Source organism: Lissotriton helveticus, chromosome 11 (assembly GCF_964261635.1).
Source record: "Lissotriton helveticus chromosome 11, aLisHel1.1, whole genome shotgun sequence".
NCBI lineage: Eukaryota > Metazoa > Chordata > Amphibia > Caudata > Salamandridae > Lissotriton > Lissotriton helveticus.
In genome coordinates this window covers 1095952328-1095971880 of record NC_136072.1, presented here as the reverse complement: position 1 = coordinate 1095971880, position 19553 = coordinate 1095952328, and the positions used below count along the sequence as shown (strand labels likewise).

At 45.0% G+C, this 19553-nt stretch overlaps 1 protein-coding gene across 2 annotated transcripts in view; it reads left to right on the top strand.

Annotated features, from left to right (window-relative positions):
* The window catches only part of RSPH14 (radial spoke head 14 homolog), a 551562-nt gene that overhangs the window by 26706 nt on the left and 505303 nt on the right, over positions 1-19553 (top strand). For both annotated transcript variants that reach the window (XM_078667753.1, XM_078667752.1), the window contains exons 2-3: positions 1139-1241; positions 12581-12699. In XM_078667753.1, coding sequence (XP_078523879.1) covers positions 1139-1241; positions 12581-12699 — 222 coding nt within the window. The remainder of the gene's footprint in view (positions 1-1138; positions 1242-12580; positions 12700-19553) is intronic.

The following is a 19553-nucleotide window of genomic DNA, read 5'->3' as shown; positions in this document are numbered from 1 at the left end:
TTGCTGCGATCCCGGGGAAGGAGTGGTATGAATGTCTGTGTTGGCCTTGTATGGGCGGTTGGCCCAGTGGCAAGGGGTTGACTGTCTGCGGGGGGTTGGACCCAGGGCCTGGCCAACCACAAGCTGTGCACAGCTCGTCGGACGGGGGGTTAAATATGAGTCCTAAAGTGGGGGCCGCAACTTTACCCTCAGGCTGCCGCCTGCCAATCACAATGTATGTTTGGGAAATCAATATTTTTGGAGCCCGGTTTTTATTGGCCCCTAGTTGAAGGATTGATGTGAATCTTCCCAGGAAGGAGCTGAGATACAGGGACTTACTTTGGAATGTTTTGTGAAGATTTGTCAAAGGGCTCCAAAGTTATCAGCAAAACAGTGAAGGCTCTTCATTTAAAAACTCTCTCCAAACTATAGCTATACAGTGGTGACCACCACTATGTAATGTACTCATTCAGAAAGCGAGCAGTGAAAGAAACACACAAATACATCGCTGCACTGATACCAGAGTTCCAGGTCAGATATACAATCTTTTTCTGTAACCCCTGATGTGAGCCCAAGCTTCAGAAAACATCCATAGGCTTTATTCAATGAGTTCTGTGATTTACCATGAATTATAGGTTAATAATGAAATAAATATAATTATGACAATTTAAGTAAGCAACCTAGTCAGACTGTTTCAATGACTAATTATGTAAGGTTTTGTCTCCTGCTGTAGACAAAAGCCCTTCCCCCACGCCATCATTCATAGATGCTCACAATATCTGGGTACATGTTCACCTCTTTAAAAGGCTAATTTCAGTAATCAACAGCTGAAAGTGACCAATTAACTTTCGAAAAGTGTCTTTTGCAGCATGTGTGTGAAAGAAATATAATAACGTTTGATCCGTTTGAGCAGAAAAAATAAACTTTAGAATATATGAATCATACAGCAGATGCTAGATTACATGGAAAGTGCGTCGCAATCATGTTTACGTGAAAAATGCAGTGGCTGTGCAGTCGTTTTACTTTGACACTGGTTATGATTCATTGAATGCCTTTGTGCTCTACACAGTTGTCCAAACCTATTGACTTATAGTTTTTTAACTTTCAAATGAAACCTAAGGTTTTAATGACACTAAGCATGAATCTGGTTTGATTCTAGGTTTCTTGGAAACGCTGAAAGCTCTGCTAACTGATGACAACAGGACAGTTCGGCAAAAGACCACGGAGGTGTTTTATCTTCTGGCGAACCACAACGTGGGCAGGTAAGAGGGGTACTTGGGCTGGCAGGTTTCAGGTCACAGATCAGTGCACTAAGCCGAGTACAGTGGTGAGATCATTGTGAGCAGGATGGACTGCTTGGCGCTGGCCCCTTCCACTCACCAGTCCACAAAAGACCCACAATCAACCACCTGTTCACTGTTTTTACAAATACACTCCATAATAAAAACACAAGATGTCGAGGCTTAAAATCCCCCTTCCATTTGAATGTGATATTAATTATTTGAAACATTATTAAGGATGAATGACACCAAATCATTTCAATTTGTAATTGTGCACACCAGGGGTGCGCAGCAATCATGCTTGTATTATCAAATATTAAGGGGACATAATGATCCCCTCCCCCAGAATACCAAGGGGTTTGTTCACCTGAAATTATTTATTTATTAGTTTTATAGTGCACGCAATTTACCACGGGTGTCCTGGCGCTACCAAACTAATACCCTCTATACAGCAAGTCGCATACTCAATGGCTCCAGACAAAGCCTATGTAAACAAATGGGTTCTTAGGGCCCGGCAACATTTTGAGACATTTGGCTCTTGGCGTTACTGTGGTGGCAGTCTGTTTCATGTCTGTGCTGTAAACGGAAAAAGCCCATCGTCCCAATCTTTTTTTTTTTTTTTTTTTAAAACCTTTATTAGCGTCAAAAGGATATACAAGTCTAGGCCTACAACCAAATCGGCCGGCCTCAATACGTAAAGCAATCAGAAGTTCCAAGGCAAACATTACAGAGTCAATCAGCAAGAAGCAGAGGCAATACAATCGTAAAAAGGGGAGAATATACCTAGGAACCAGAGGGCCAAGACACAGGAGCAAAAAAGGTTAATTTTATAATATGGGGATAAGGCATACGACAGGCTCACTTTCAATATAGAGACGTCCGAAGTCCCAGAACCAGCCTCAGCGACAATTAGGGGGTATGGGGCCGCAATACAGGAGAGGCAACACAATTTACACAGGAAGATCAGGATAATTTAGACATAATCGACACTTGAGCATTATCATCGTTACATGCCCACCACCCAAACCACAGCTAAGCCAGAACAGAGGGATCGGATAAACATTACATCAAAATTAACCCGTCATAGTGACCTCTAGGAAAAAGGAGGGAGGGGGGCGGGGGCGAGGAAAAGAGGGGGAAGAGGGAGGAAAGGGGGGGGAGGGGAGGAGGACAAGGCGGAACAATGAGAAAAAGAAAGGAAACACAAAAACGAAAGAAAGAAGACACGCCGACACAGGCGTCCCGTGGCGAGAGTACAGGAGAAAACAGGAGTATCAGCACCAGCGAGGGTACAGCAATCGAGAAGAAAAGCAACCGAACCATAAAAGGAGGGTTAACAACGCCACACACCCCACTCCGAACACACCACGGGAGGCAGGGACGGACGCGGCATTACTATAAAGAGATACAAAAGGGCCATAGAACCATAAAACAAACAACAAATAGAACCCAACCCACCCATCCCACCCTGCACCCCTGTAGAAGGCTATGGCCTACCCTTCAGACAGCGTGCCTGTCGCCCTAAACCAGAACCCGAAATATAGCAAGAAAGAAAGAGAGAAGAACGAGACAAAAAGAAACAGAAACAGAAATAAAGAAAACGGGAGGGAGGAGCAGAAGAGCAGAAATCAATATGGTCGGCCGCCGCCCTCCGCCCAACCAGACAATCGCAGCAAAAACAGACCAGGACGACACCCCATCAAGCGCCATAAAACTTACAGAGGAGGGGACCTCCCACCGCTCTATGGGTACAAACAACTGCGCCACTAAGTCGTATACCAATAATCAACCAGGAGGAGTGCATATCACCCCCATCCCTTCCGAACCACAAATCCCACCCAACACATGACAGTGTAAAACGAGCTACTCAATACAAGACCAGCACACAATCGAAAAAAATGTGGACTACCATGTAGACATGGGGGGTAAATCGGTCCGCAAGTGAGCAAAAGTCCGAGCAAATAGTGTAAATACATCAGCAATCGCAGAACGGGTGATGAAGAACAGGAGTCCAGTTTCGCCGCTTGGGAAGGCGAGGGGGTCTCTGTAATAGACAAAGGCGAAGCCATCGGAGCAGGTGCAGGCGGCAGTCCACCAATATTTCTAGGCATCCGAGCCGAACAGGGCCGCTGCACAATGTCTAAGTCTACGGGGTCAGAACCTCGAAAAACAGGGAGCTCCAAAGGCACCGACACACCAAATGAACTTCGATCAGCGGCAGCAACACTTGCAGCAATCGAGGGGGGCGAAACAATGGAGTCACTGAAACAAGAGGATGGCAAGAAGAAACGGCTGCTCAAAATGGTGGCAGATCGTGGCGGACTCACAGGGACATCGGGGGCCAGGGATGCGCGCAGGGATCTCAGAGCTTCCAGGATATCTCTGACCGTAAGCTCACGCTCACCAGACTGGACCCCCGCGCAATTAGGCAATCCAAGCCCGCCGCCACAAGGCGAATCATGTTTCAGAGGGTCGGCCGCCATGTCGCGAAGTCAGCCCAGTCGCCGCCCTCCGCGACCCCCAAAAAACAGTTAAAAAATGTAGGACTTTACAGAGCTCCGGGGGGTTCCCATCAATGGCAGCCCTGGTGCCGAAAGGATGTCCGCCCAGTGCGGGTCTCCGCCTACACCAGCACCGGCGCCCCCAACAAGCAGAGTCCGGGCGCTGAGGTCCAGGGCCGCCGGACAATCAGCGGCGGGGGGAGGACCCCTTCACAGAATCAGTCCCCGGTGCATCTCACCCACATCGGCCGCGCGGTCACCAGGGCAGGCCCGGATCAGGATCGCCGGGATTTTCGCACAACGGCTCTCATCATTGGTTCACTCTCTCGACCGGGGCCGACAGTCATCGGATCCCACAGGCTAGGTCCCGGTCTAGGTTCCACGGAGGCCCCGGTCTTGCGGAGGGCACAACTTCGGAGCGGCTGCACGTCGAAACCTCCGGGCCAAATGGTGAGTACAGGCGAGGTGTTCCGTGTCCAATTCTCCGATAATGTGTCGTCCCCGGACAGGATATTATACAGGATAGATGATCAGGCCGGAGGGCTGCGGGAGCCGAGCTAAAAGGCGACCATTACGCTCGCGAGCTTGGCTCCTCCTCCATCGTCCCAATCTTACTCTCTGGTATTTAGGTACTATGATCAGTAAGGTGGGGGTTGAGCAAGGCAGTCTGGGAGGAATGAATTTTTTAAACATATCAGATATGCACAAAGACCATGCTACTGGGTAAAATGCTTTATGAACTATATACCGTACAAAATGTTAATGGTCATCTCATATGGAAAGGAGCCAGTATAACTGGCCAAGTAAAGGCGATAAGCTGTGAAACTTACTCCGCCTAAACATCAACCTAGCTGCCGCATTCTGTATAAATTGTAATCTCTTTGTAAGGTAATCCGTAGGTCCAACCTAGAGAGCATTGCAATAGTCCTCTCAGCTTAAATCAGGACTTGCACCAACAACTATCAAGAATGTTGAGGAATGAAAGGGAGGCTCCTCTTTAGTTGTTTCATTAGCAGGAAGCCCGTACACATACATTTATTAATCTGAAACACTAAAGGGGAGTTTGCCATCAAATACCATACCCAGATTATGGGGCGTGGATGCTGGTTCCAGACATTCTCCTTACAGTCGGACCACCACATAGAGGACCAGATTGAAGGATTACTAAATATAACATCCTCAGTTTGATCTGAATTTAGCCGGAGAGAATTGGCATTTATCCAGCTAGCTACCTTGATCAAACAGCCGTCAACTTCTTCTGGAGTTGGGAAATGTTGCCCTCCATGCGGATGATTATTTGGGTATTATCCACGCAGCCATAAAATTGAAAGCCAAAAGAGGCAATCAATTCTGCCAGGGAGGCAACATAAATATTAAAAAGAGTGGGGCTGAGAGCAGAGCTCTAAGGAAAACCACAGGAAATGTCTTTAAAATCTTAGCAAACGTTTGCCGTTTAGACTGCCTGAGTTCTATGTTCCAGAAAGGATTCAAACCATCTGATTTGCTTGTTCCTCAAGCCCATAGCAAATAACCTTTCCAGTAAAATAGCATGAGAAACCGTATCAAAGGCGGCTGACAGATCAAAGAGGATGAGTGCCCCCAAACTTCCTCCATCTAAGCATACGGATCTCATTGGTACCCACTGTAAGTACGGTTTGAGTGCTAAGGCAGGATCTGAATCCAGAATGGTGCTTATTAAATAAACCCTTTTCCTCACTCTAAGAAGCTAGCTGTGTATTTACCCAGCTCTCCGGGATTTTTGCAAAATACAGAAGTAGAGTAATAGGTTTATAATTAATTAATTAGATTCTCCATGACTCGATTCGAAACAGGTTATTTAAATATGGTATTGCCTTCCACTTTCACCCCTCAGTAGGAATAGAATTTTCCCCCTAAGATAGGTGCTCGTAACTGCCTCCCTTTGTTTATCGGTTGGTGCTGCCAGGTGACAAAATGGTCCTGCCTTCCACTGGTAGTCCTGGCAGATCAAGCCACTGCCGAGCTTTATACTCTCCTGGGATGGTGAGTTTCTTTGTGCTGCTGACTGAAAGAGGCCAGGTTGCTGCATTATCCACCCAGATATACTGTGCCGAGCGCCAGCCCTGGACGGGGGATACAGGGAATGTGGTACTTTCTGTGCTTAATTTGTGCTGGTGCTCAGCACCGGCACTTAATTGCCAGCACCGGGGCTTATGACAGTCTGCCACATGATAGTGGTGTCTGTCAATTTAGGTATGAGCACAACAACTTCTGTTTATTATTTTAATTTACATTTCCAATTATTAGTATTTGCCTCGAAAAGCTATTCTTATAACTTTGAGGGCCTGTAATAGTATGAATTGTCACACTTTTAAGAGTGTGATGATTAGTAGTGTGTTGGGGCACAGTGCTGCCAGGGGCAACAGATGGTGCAAGCTCTAGCATCCTCGTGTCGAGGGCCCCCAGCACTAAGTTTTTTACAAATTAAGCACTGGGTGCGTTACTTCCGTGACACCAGTACACTGACACCGTGTATCCGTACGCGGGTGCCACCGCTTTAGAATGGCCAGCCAGGCAGCAAGTTCCTCCGCTGCACTGTCCTCTGCCCACACCAAACCTCTCCAGACTAAAGCCCATGCTTGGTGAGCACTGGGTTAAGATGGGGTTTAGATTTGATGGTATCACTGCTGGCTGGGTTTGAGAGCAAAGTATTCCAGCGGTAACAGCACCAGCCGGATTTTATTATTGTGAAATATATGGCTGAGATTTTGTAGAAGTCGTGTTTTAAGATCTGCTATTTCTGAAGTCGGTGTACTAGACCGCGGTTTAGGACTGCATTTTGGTGTTTTCTCTGCACATGATTTCAACTGGGAGAGGAGCATTTCTAAAGTCACTTCGTAGTTCTTAATTCTAGACCTGGCTGTAGTGGGTATAACTCCTTTTATTTTGTCAAAGTCACTGTGCGGATAAGTTTAGATCCAGCCCTCTCAGCAGAGTTGAACTTCCTTTCAATCCCTGGAGTGGAGGCTGTGCAGATCGCTTTTCTATGCTTGGGCAACTCCACGGCGTGCCCCATGGTTTGTCCGTGCAGATACTACTGTACCAGTCTGTGGTCAATGGCAGGATCTTCTGATTTCAGTGTGCAGGTTCTGGTTTTATGGCAGAGCTCATTTTACCAACTGAGATTTGGCTCATGCTGATGTGACCGTCTGCGCTGGGCCGCATTATATGAATGGTTGAACTGCACAGGGACAGGTTTTATGAATGGTTCGTTTCAACGTGACTTTGCAGGGCCATGTTTAATGATTGGCTCATCTCAAGGTGACTTCGAGGGCAAGGTTTTATGATTGGTTCATTTCAATGTGACTGTGAGGGCCAGGTTTTACGATTGGTTCATTTCAATGTGACTGTGAGGGCCAGGTTTTACGATTGGTTCATTTCAATGTGACTGTAAGGGCCAGGTTTTACGATTGGTTCATTGCAATGTGACTGTGCAATTCAAAATTTGATGATAGATTCATTTCAGTGTGACTGCATAGGAACAGGAAATATTATTGGTTCATTTCAATTGACTGTGCAGGGCTTTGTTTTATGAACGGTTCATTTAGGATTTATCATTGATTCATTTAATTTGACTACAAGGGCCAGGTTTTATGATTGGTTCATTTGAATGAGACTGGGCAAGACCACGTTTTATGATGGGTTCTTTCACTGTGATTGCGTAAGACCAGGATGTATGATTGGTTCATTTCAATGTGACTTTGCAGGGCTATGCTTTATGAAGGGCTCATTTCAATGTAACTGCACAAGACCAAGGTTGGTTCCATTCAATGTGACTGCAGAGCTAGGTTGTATGATGGGTTCATTTCAATTGAACTGCGTAGGGGCGGGGTTAATGTCAATGTAACTGCACAGGGCGAGATTTTATGATCGGTTCATTTCTGTTGACTGTGAGGCCAACGTTTTATGAATGGTTCATTTCGATGTCGCTGCCTAGGACCAGGTTTTATGAATGGTTCATTTCGATGTTGTTGCCTAGGACCAGATTTTATGAATGGTTCATTTCGATGTCGCCTCCTAGGACCAGATTTTATGAATGGTTCATTTCAATGTCGCCTCCTCGGACCAGATTTTATGAATGGTTCCTTTCGATGTCGCTGCCTAGGACCAGATTTTATGAATGGTTCATTTCGATGTCGCTGCCTAGGACCAGATTTTATGAATGGTTCATTTCGATGTCGCTGCCTAGGACCAGATTTTATGAATGGTTCCTTTCGATGTCGCTGCCTAGGATCAGATTTTATGAATGGTTCCTTTCGATGTCGCTGCCTAGGACCAGATTTTATGATTGGTTCATTTCAGTTGACTGTGAGGCCTACGTTTTATGAATGGTTAATTTTAATGTCGCGGCCTAGGACCAGATTTTATGATTGGTTCATATCAGTTGACTGTGAGGCCTACGTTTTATGAATGGTTCCTTTCGATGTCGCTGCCTAGGACCAGATTTTATGATTGGTTCATTTCAGTTGACTGTGAGGCCTACGTTTTATGAATGGTTCCTTTCGATGTCGCTGCCTAGGACCAGATTTTATGATTGGTTCATTTCAGTTGACTGTGAGGCCTACGTTTTATGAATGGTTCCTTTCGATGTCGCTGCCTAGGACCAGATTTTATGATTGGTTCATTTCAGTTGACTGTGAGGCCTACGTTTTATGAATGGTTAATTTTAATGTCGCTGCCTAGGACCAGGTTTTATGATTGGTTCATTTCAACGTGACTATACATAGTCAAGTTTTATGAGTGGGTCCTTTCAATGTGACTGCGAGGCATCGTTTTTATGATTGTTGCATTCTGATACGACTGCAGGGCCAGGTGTTATGATTTATTCATTTCACTGTGAGTTGGAGGGACATCCATTTTTATAGATTTGTTTCTAAAGTGATTGCATTGGGCACGTTTTTAAAATGTTTTAAATAATCTTTTCATTGAACCAGACAACAAGCTTCAGATACAAGCGAATCACAGTATACATAGACAAGTTCATTTGAGTAAACTGCCATCATCATACATTGCAATATAGTGCAGAGGTACATTTAACACAGTTCTGGACACTGACCGCTTCTGTTTGTCACTCACCCATTAAAGGATAACCCACTCAGCGTCCCCACCGAACTCCATCAAAGGCCTCTATATATCTTCTAGGCCCCACATATTTTCTCCCATTTGCGAGGGCACCCACGACTTTGATAGACTACCTGCTCTGCATTATGACACCAGTCCATATCACACAGCCATGCTGCTACTGTCGGAGGCTCCGCCCCACCATGCACGTGCAATATTTCTTTTTGCAACCCCCCCAGCTAAAGCCAACCATAGCCGGGCCCACTGCAGCCAAGTGATCTCTCCTGTTACCCCGGTAATATGCCACCTAGACTCCTTTGGGACCTGCTTGCCCACTACAGCCTCCATTATGCGAATTACACCCCTCCAATACTTCTGAATCCTGGGGCACACCCATAGTATATGGAAGAAGGACCCCTTCTCGCCACAGCCCCTGACACATAGCTTGGAACCACTCCCATTAATCCTGACCTGCACCATCCTCGAGGCATAAGACCTGTGGAGGGTGCGGAGCTGTAGAAGCCGAAAGCGCGCCCTAATATCTATTTCACTGTGGCTCTGGAGGGCTTCCGCCCAGTCATCATCCTCCAACAGTCCCACGTCCGACTCCCAAGCCTCCCGCAGAGAACCTAGACAGTCTGGAGAATTGTTTACCAGCTTTTTGTATGTAATTGACAACGCATTCTCGAGCATAGGGTCTAAGAGGAGTCTATCCTCCAGCAGGGAGTACTCCGGAATCGTAGTCCCTTCTTTCAAGTGCCAATATAATGCAGAGCTCAACTGTCGATACCTAAGGAATTCACCATCCCCCATTTAAAAGCCCTCCCGTAGGGTCTCGAACGTCACCATTTTGTCGCCCTTCCAAACATCCCCCAGCACGTCGTTACCGATCAAACTCCATTAACGGAAACCCTGTAACCGCCGCACCTCTGTCAAAAAATCTCCCTCCCACCGTAGAGTCTGTTCCGTGAGTCTCAGTTCCGACCCCGGTAATTTAGTTGCCCTGTGCCAAATGTCAATAACCGCCCTTGTGTGTAATGGCAGATGTACAGAGCCCCTACCCTGGCGGTACAGTACACCCAGATGGCTATGGGTACCCAATGACAGTCTGTCCACCTTGTATGCTGGTTCCTCGAGCGGGGAAAAACCCAACCATTAACATTTATGAGCTGAGTGGCCCAGGAGTATTTCCAAATATCCGGGACTGCCAGACCCCTTCATACAATCCCTTCTGTAGCTTCTGAAGCTCCATTCTGGGACTTCCCCCCCTCTCCCCCCCCAAGTAACTTGCGGACCTCGGACTCGATCGCTTGAAAGAACGTATCCTGGATGCGGTAGGGAGTGTTCTGGACAGCGTAGAGCAGATGCGGGTGGACCATCATCTTAAAGAGGACCACCCTGCCCATAAGGGAGATCGGTAGCCCCCTCCAATGCTCCGCGTCCTCACGTAATCTAGCTAGTTGCCCATGTAAATTCAGTTGCATGAACTCCTCAACCGACTTGGTCACCTAGATACCCAGATACTTCAACTTATCCTGCAATACCATCTCCGAGCAAGCCGAGGTCAAAACCGGAGGGTCCCCTGCTAGGGAAAACACCAAGGACTTGTCCCCATTAAAGCGATACCCAGAGTAGGATCTTATAATATGAATGAGTCTCTGAAAGTCTGACGGGGCCTGTGTGCATAGAAGAGAATATCGTCCGCATACAAAGATATGCGCTCTTCGCAGCCCCCCTATATCGATGCGCCTTACTACCGGGTCATTCCTGATCCATGACGCTAAGGGATCCAGCACCAGCGCGAATAACATCAGGGATAGCGGACACCCCTGCTGCATCCCCCTGTGTAGCGCAAATGCCATGGAGACGACACCGTTGACCCTAACACGCGCCATTAGTGCCGTTTATAAACAACAGGTCCACTTTTGCAACTCCGGGCCCACGCCCACCTTTTAAAGCACCGTGAAAAGGTAGGGCCATTTGATGCTGTTGAACGCCATTCTCGCATCGGAGGATTGTGCCCTGAGTGGGAATGGCACTCACTTTTACCAGTATATATATTGCTATTATGCTTAGATATATGGTGCCCAGGTAGGAGGTAATCACCCAACACCCCACAATTCAGATCCAAGGATCTGTACAGTACTACATATCAAGCCCTGGCACACCTATGAACAGTGATTTAAGTTAATAACTTATATCAGATAAACAAGCATGGATCATATAAATCGATTTAATGTTTTCTACTTGTAGCTCCAGCCAACACGTGTTTCGTCGATCGGGACAAGGGACCCGTGACTTCCTCAGGGCTGGAAACACATATAGAAACAAGGTGTAAGCCCATACATATGGGCACAATTATTACAATATTGATGTGTGATATACAAGTGGTCCCAACTGTGCACATAATATCAATAAACTTCAGAGGTGAATCTACGAATGTGAACCAATCTTTTTTCACGTTGGTGCCTATTGGTGTGACATAAAACCTTACAATGTTTCGTACACAAATTCATGGTGTTAGACAATGTCTAACGTGGTGATCACATCAACATTCACACCCAAGGGGAAAATTTGGACGGGTACATATGTGTGCCAGGGCTTGATATGTGCCATTCTCGCGTCGAGCGAGAGAATAGGGCACGGTTTTATATTCTGTTTATGCTTCTGTCTGATATGACTGGGAAGTGCGAGGTTCAATCAATCATTCAATCAATCAATGGATGTATATAGCGCGGCTAATCACCCGGGAAGGGGTGGTATCCTGGTTTATGATTTCTTCATTCTGGTTTGGCTGTGCAAGGTTTTATGATTGGCCGATTCTGATCTGACTGTGCAGGGCCAGGTTTTTGATTGATTCATTCAGATGTGGCTGCCCTACGCCAGGTTTATGATTGATTCATTATGATTAGGGCTCCCGGTTTTATGGTATTTATGTTTTTGACATTTCCGTCTGTATTTATCCAAATGTATTTTTCGTCAACTTTATCTGTATTGATCCATATTTGATAAAGCTGAAACTGGTATATTTCCACATTTATTTAACCAATAAATATGCAGTCATGCTTGAATGCCTGCCAGGTTTCAGTGAAATGGACACCTGCAGAAGATAAATCAATGCACTTATATGAAAATATGCGCATTTTAGAATCAACTTTGTGCATATCTACTGCTGTTTAATTCTCTTGACCAAAATCCCTTTCTTTTTTAGCCCCTTTACCTATCAGTCGACACAGTTATTGGCTTGGCAGTCATGGCAACGTGTATTTAGAATCACTCAAAAAGCACCCAATTTCCATTTGTATCCATATTTAAAAATAAATAGAGTCAAAAAAATAAATGTTTTTTTGTCTGTATTTATCTGTAAAAATCAGTAAAAATAGAAAATTTGCCTTAATTATGATGAGACTGTGCAGGACCACGTTTTATGATATGTTCATTCATTTCAATGTGTCTACGCAGTACCGGGGGGGTTATGATAGATTCATTTAAGCCCCAGGCCCTATGACTAGGCTATTTTAATGTGACTGTGCATGTCCTGGTTCATTTTGATATATCTGCCCCCATGCCCAGTTTTATGATTCGTTCTTTCTTTTATGATTGTGAAGTGTCATTAGTTGTGATGTGACTGTACAACGTAAGGCCTTTTGATTGCCTTGTAAATATGGCCCCACCCACTTTCTCATGCATCTTCCGTTCCTGTGTTTTATCTGCTTCCAGGGATGGCTTTTTGAGCAGTGACGTCATTATCCCTCTGTCTCAGCTCCTGGACGACCCCGTCGCCATCTGCCGAGTGAACATGCACAAGGCCTTTGAGATGCTGTCTGAGTTTCCTTACGGTAAGAAGAGCTCGGCGTGTGATTCTCGGCATCCCTTGCTCTGTATGTTCACAGTCTGCCTTCAACACTGCTGTTAGCTTGTGCTATAAACAGGCCACCATTCGCCTCCACATGTGTCCTTCCTTTATGTTTACAACGCTGCTCGTTTTCTTCTTTCTGTTGGTAGCTTCAATTGTCGATTACCAGTCAATACTCTACAGTGTCTCGCGTGCTCATTTGCATAAGCAAAGTGCCTTCCGTCTCTGGGAGCTTGCTTTAGACATCCTTCTTGGTGACTTCCGGGTCTGACTTGGTCAAAGACTCCTCTGCCAGCAGGCTTAGTGAAAGTGGTTTGAAAACCACAGATTTCAAGGGCCTACCCATGCCTATTGACAGTCGCGCCCATAGATCTAGCCGTGCCATCTCTAAGTAGACGTGCACTGCTAGGACCTAAGCATTCTGAAGCAAAGATTTATTATACAGGAATTGGATTTGTGGAAATCACTCCTTGAAGTCAAGTTTGTATCAGGAACAATAGTGATCCACTCATCGGCATGGTAGCCAGAGCTGATATTCGTCCCAGGGGAATCCTATTGAAGTAATGTGCCTGGGTGACCGGGCGAATGGATCAAGCAATATTGATTACCAGAATCTGCTTTCTCTTTTGCAAACTGTTCAATGCTGCTCACCGCAAAAGAGGTGTGCGCAAATTCAACATCCTAAGCTATTTAACATCCCAAGCTTGGGAGCCAATATGGTGTATTTGTGTACAAGGTGGCGCAGCTATAGCGACAGAAAGAAAAGGAGTTGGGTTGTCATGGGAATCAATTCTTTGTACAGTAAATTATACTGCATGGCAGCTGGTATGTAGGTGATGTGAGGGTCTGTTGTAGGATAGGTTAAAGGATGATATATTAGGAAAGAACCGCAAGCGGTCTGTGGGGTGGCGACCTTGGGTCGACACACACAAGAGCCAACACGTACACAGAATTCTTTTTTTGCATCAGACGAGATGGAAGTCTTCTTTTTTGGGGTCACTAAATCAGTGAGGACTCTCGATTAGCTAGTTATGTTTCCAAAACATGTTATTTTTCCTGGCACTTTCAGCCTGATTCATCAATCTCCCGTTTTGCGAGCCCCTAATAGCGATTCATAAAGAATCGCTATTAAGGACTTGCAAAACGGGATTCATGTAGAAATTGCATAAAGAAATGCGATTCCTACACATTCCTTATTTGCGATTAGCAAATTGCTAATCGCAAATAAGGAATAACTCCCCATTCATTCCTATGGGCCTAAAGGCTCATAGGAATGAATGGGGAGTTATTCCTTATTTGCGAATAGCAATTTGCTAATCGCAAATAAGATAGCGATTTCAAGGGTGCCAGGGGTGTCCAAAGGACACCCTGTAGCACCCCTGAAATGTAATCTACATTGGTGTTGCGCACACACATGTCCAAAGGACATGTGTGTGTGTAACATGCAACTTAGAAAAATGCATTTAAATGCATTTTTCTAAGTTTTCGCTATTTACCACGAGGTTTGACCTCGCGGTAAATAGCGGCCCAAAATAGCGATTTCGGTATTTTAAAATGGTTCATGAATTGCATTTAAGGAATCTCAAATAGAGATTCCTTAAATGCAATTCCTCGCAAATATGCAAATTCTTTAATAGCGATTTTTGCATTTGGGATGATGAATCCCAAATGCAAAATTTGCACTCGCAAGATTCTCAGAATCTGGCCCATTGCGAGCGCAATTAAGCTTGATGAATCTGGCAGTTTGTCCTGTGATTTGGATTTGTGTACCAGGTGTGCATGCGTGCCCTTGTTTGTAAGGAAATGTTACAGGTATTTGTGTAAAGTATCGGCTGCTACGGGGTAGTAGCGGTGAGGATGGAGGGTGAGGTTAAAAGAAAAAAGAAAAGGAAAAAAAGTAAATTTCACTTACCTGCCGGACTCCGCCTCTCTTCTGTCTTCTACAGTCGACTCAGGAATCATATAGGCTCCCAGACTCCCCTAAGCCAATCACGATGCTGCTGTCATCAGTATGACTTTAACGAAGATGAAACTAATGCACTTCAAACTCGAGCGCACTGCAAATGCCAATAGCGTATCATAAATCCACCAATTTCTTCCAATTTAAAATCTTTTATTGCGAATAGTTCAAATTGTTTCTTCAATTGTACTTGTTACATAATGGACCGAAAAAAGTATCAATGCTTCATCAGTATGACAACAATGTCGTGATTGGTTCGAGGGGCCTAGTTCGGCGCTCAGACCGGTAGTGAGAGCCTGTGCATGTTCTCTACAATACAGCCGGGTGGAGAGCATGCTAAGTACGCATGTCTGTTTGGCCGGCCCAAGACGGCTGACCAAACCATCATGCACACTTAGAAAGTGCCCACCACTCCTCCCCTTGCTCTGTGGGCAGCCCAGCACGCACCTAAAAGAAATCCAACACAGCCAGTACTGAAAAATAAAATGATAATAACTGGGTGTTATTATAATTGTATTTTTCTTGTGAGGTGATGCTCCTCCGCCGCTTGTGTACGGTTGCCAGTATATGAGCCTGAGGCCACTGTACAGTAACAACCATTAACGACAAGTGCAGACATTATGCTTTTAGCTCCGAGTCCACTAGTGCTCAGAAAGCTATAAGAGGTAAAGTTGACTTGCCTCTCTGTAAATATAGAGTCCGTGCTCCTTTTTTAAACCCACTCCCCTCCGTTGTGACAGCAGACTACCAGGGACTCTATTATGAATACGGCACACCTTTCAAAAGGTGTGCCAGGTCCAAACAGGGACAGTACGCTGTAGAAGAATAAATGCACCTCTGACAGGGGTAGCCGTGCACTCGGCCTGCCCTTGTGGCAGCACATTCAAGTTAAATGCGGAGCAACTGTTTAAAAGCTGCTCTGTGTTTCTCTGTGCTGGCCGCGACCTGCCTGAACTTAAAAAGGGAGGGAGATCCCCTTGCTGGTGGGTGCAGTGAGTGACTGCATCCACCTTCAGGGGGATGTCTGGGAGGCCCATGGGACCCTCTTTCTCTCCTGCAGAGGCTGCATAAGAAGGTGCAATGAAAGTGCGCCAATTCTTTGTGGCGCAGTTTCAGTGCACCCCCTAAAGGCATGTTTGCCACTGCGCCCACATCCATAATATAGCGCTGACACATAGACAAACTTGATTCCTGTGTTTGCATGGGGCCTCACCCCCATGCAAATAATTGAACGCCCTCTTCTGATTGCACTGGCGTGACAGTATTGCAGAAGGGGACTCACAAGCGTCTGCAGCTCCCACTGTAAAACCATTGTGCCCCAGGAGTGCACAACGTGGGTGCACACAGCTGCTGTGCTCCCCAATGTATAGTATGGTCACTGGTGCGTGACCGAAGCCTCCTCAGGCCCTGTGGAGTGAGGAGGGAGTCACCATAACTTGCATGTGGGCAGTGGGGCTGGGGTGGTGAAAGGTGCACAGATCCACCTGGCTGGCTACAGATGAATTTAAGAGCTACTTAAAAAATGACATGGCAAGTGTGTAAAGTATTTACTACCAGTGCCTGAGTGGCACGGTTCATTGTGATAGTCCTGTGAGCAGATTACATTTTAAAAGAACAAAGCACAACTGGACTGCTTAATTTGCAAAAAAATAAGTCCTAGGGCCTCGTGAAGAGGCCACTCCACTTGCACCATGCATTCCCCTCAAAGCACTGCCAATGACAGCACCAATACAGCTACTAACCATCAAACTCCTACAAGTGTGAGGATTCAGACTATTCCAGACCCCATAACCTATAAGAATTACTTGGGCATTTTTAATGTGTATTGAATACATAAACAACTATTGTTTGCTCATCTCTAAATTAGTCAAACAGTGCCACCATGTGGCAGACTGTCATTGGTGCAGGTGCCAAGCACCAGAAACCACTGGCTCAAATTAAGCACTGCTCTAGCTACTCAGCAGAGCTCTGCGGAAGGAGAGGGCTTATCCGAGGTGGGGTGTGTCCATTAGCCCACCTGCATCAAGAGTGCGCCATGCAGACTACCAGTTAGCTCCACTTTCGTTGTGATGCTTCTCCAATTTCCACGTGCTAACCTAGAGGATGAGAGAAGGTGTGTGTGTCCTGCCCCAGACTCAGAAAGTCGGTCATAATGTCTGAGACCCTTCCACAGCTCCTTTTGCATGGAGCTTCTGAAGCCCAAGGCTGACCTCTTGACCTAGGTCACTGTGAATTCTCCAAACTTTCATTTCAGGGTGAAAGACTACATATAGGCATCTGTACCATCGTGTTCAAAAGGAGCACAGGCATACACTCTAATACAAATTGCACTCAGTAGTAAAATAACATTGAAATACATGGTGTTTAAAATGTATTTGAAACTGCAGTTTTCTCAGAAACCTATCTATTACAGCTCTCAGAACAAGTTTGCCAGATTAGAAACACGCATCTTAATGCGAATAGCCCAACTGCACCTGACACCGCTCTGAGATTCACTGCTAGATGTAACAGTCTATTTGATCACATTTTAGGGTTAGGTCCTGCACTCATATATAAACACACATGTGTGCATTCTGAGGTATTCCCAAACATGTCATTTGGGAAACATCCAGCTAGTCCTATGTTTTTAGCCAACAACATTGCATTTTGGTAATTGTAGTTTTGTTTTTACCTTTTAAAATATGCACTAGAAATCCACGTTTGTGCAGGGCTTTTGGTGAAAGGCCAGAACTTGCTGAAGGTGACATGTGGCATGTTGGCACTTGATAACTGTGTTTACCTGTCGCTGCTCTGGTCTTCTACCTGTTTTGGTGTGAGGTGGTTTCAAACCTTCTGCCCATACTACTCCACTTGTGAAAGCTACTCAACGCTCCTTACTTCCCATGGTTCATCACAATTTATAAGGGATGTTTGCGGTGCTCATTCTTTCCGGTACTGTTTCTGTTTTAAGGGAAGCGTCTACAGCTGCTGCTCATAGTTTTTTAGTTTAGTATGAGAGAAGTTTGAACAGTTGCTGTGAGTGGGACGCTTGCACTGCTGCTCACTGTAATACACAATTTGTTTGAGAGTGATTTTGAAAGCTGCTGTCCACAGTGCACCTTTTCTGTATGAGAAAAGATTACATAGCAGCTGCTTGTGGTGTCTGTTCTGTGTGTGAAGGAAGCCCGCACAGCTACTGCTGGACATATTGGACATGTTTTGATTGGGACGCTTGCACTTCTGCTCACTGTATTACAACATTTGTTTGAGAGTGATTTTGAAAGCTGCTGTCTACAGAGCGCCTTTTCTGTGTGAGAAAAGCTTGCACAGCAGCTGCTTGTGGTGAGTCTGTTCTGTGAGTGAGGGAAGCCCGCACAGCTCGTGCCTTGCCTGTGTTTCATTGGGAATGCAGTGTGCTACTCCTCTACATCAGGGGTCTTCAACCTTTTCTGTAGTGGTAGCTATCAGTTAAAATCATTGTTAGCTACTTGAGGCTAAGCATTGTTACCAGACGCCCCCACACCCAGCTTAATCGGCTTTAAACCTAATGTCCATTGAGCCAGATGCTATGGTTTGAACAAAATACTTTGACTAGGGGCACTATGACAGGGCTGCCATGCTGGTAAGTGAGAGCGTGATCTTTGGGGATGTATGAACTTGTGTGCTTATGAATGGGATATATGCCTATGGACGACTGAGAGCCTGTGTCATATGTACTTGTGGCACCGGACATACCTTTCGCCATATGTGGCACCGTTATATGTATAACGCGAATCGAAGAATTTTAAAGTGCAGAAAAATGTTCTGCAAAAATGTTCAGAGTATGAAACATTTTTCTGCAGTTTTAATTTCTCCAACTTATAATAATGGCTGTATTTTTCACTTATAAATATGGCACTGAATCGAGAAAATTAAACTGAAGAGTTAACTTTGTTTATGTGGAATTCATAAAACTCATCATTTACAGTTTCTCCAGTTTCCAAGCGTCACATTTACACTCACCAAGCACTTTGCTCCCAGTGGCCTGTAAACATGGTGCCCAGTTTATAACAGAAAAATACATTTGTTTAAATGGGGGGAATTTTAAGTGACCATGCTTCATAAAACATTAGGAGGCATTTGGCTTAATTGGAAAACATGAATACTTAATGTTTCATGTAAAACGTTTTCTTCACTTTAAATTACTCCCATTTGAAAAAAAGACTATTTTCCAGTTATAAATTTGGCACATTGTCTACTGGTCACTGGGAACAAAAGGCCTGCTGCATTTAAATGTGACACTTAGAAATGGGATAAAATAAAAATGAAGAGCTAACTTAATCATTAAGGTAACTTTTAATTTTAATGTTCTCCCTTTTGAAAACGTTCAGAAACATCATTTTGTTCTCACACTCAAATATTGACAAGGACTTCATTTAAGAGTTAAGTTCTTCAGGGCTTAACCTCTGTGACCCAGCCTGACCCATAAATCTGACTGAGCACTGCTCATTAACAGGCTCTACTACCTGCAGCCTGATGATGATAATGTTAAGATGTTAAGTAAACACAGCCTTCCATTAACATTAGTAGATACATGGGACTCTGGTCTTATTTAAAAATCAACTCAAGGAAGGCTGCAAACTACTTTAAAGGTGTCTGGATGCTAGTGGTAACTTGTGATGCGAAAAAATAGTACGCTTGTGCTTTCTATGCTGTACCTGCTCGCTGAATAAAGAGACTCGTGAGCAAGGGAAGTTGTGTCCGAAACGCGTTGAGTGGGCTGTGAATAAAACACCAGTTGTTTGAACCAAGTTGCTGGCCTGGACGTCGTTCTTTGGTAAAGATTTGAACGATTTTGTTGAAATATATATATATATATATATATATATATATATATATATATATATATATATATATAT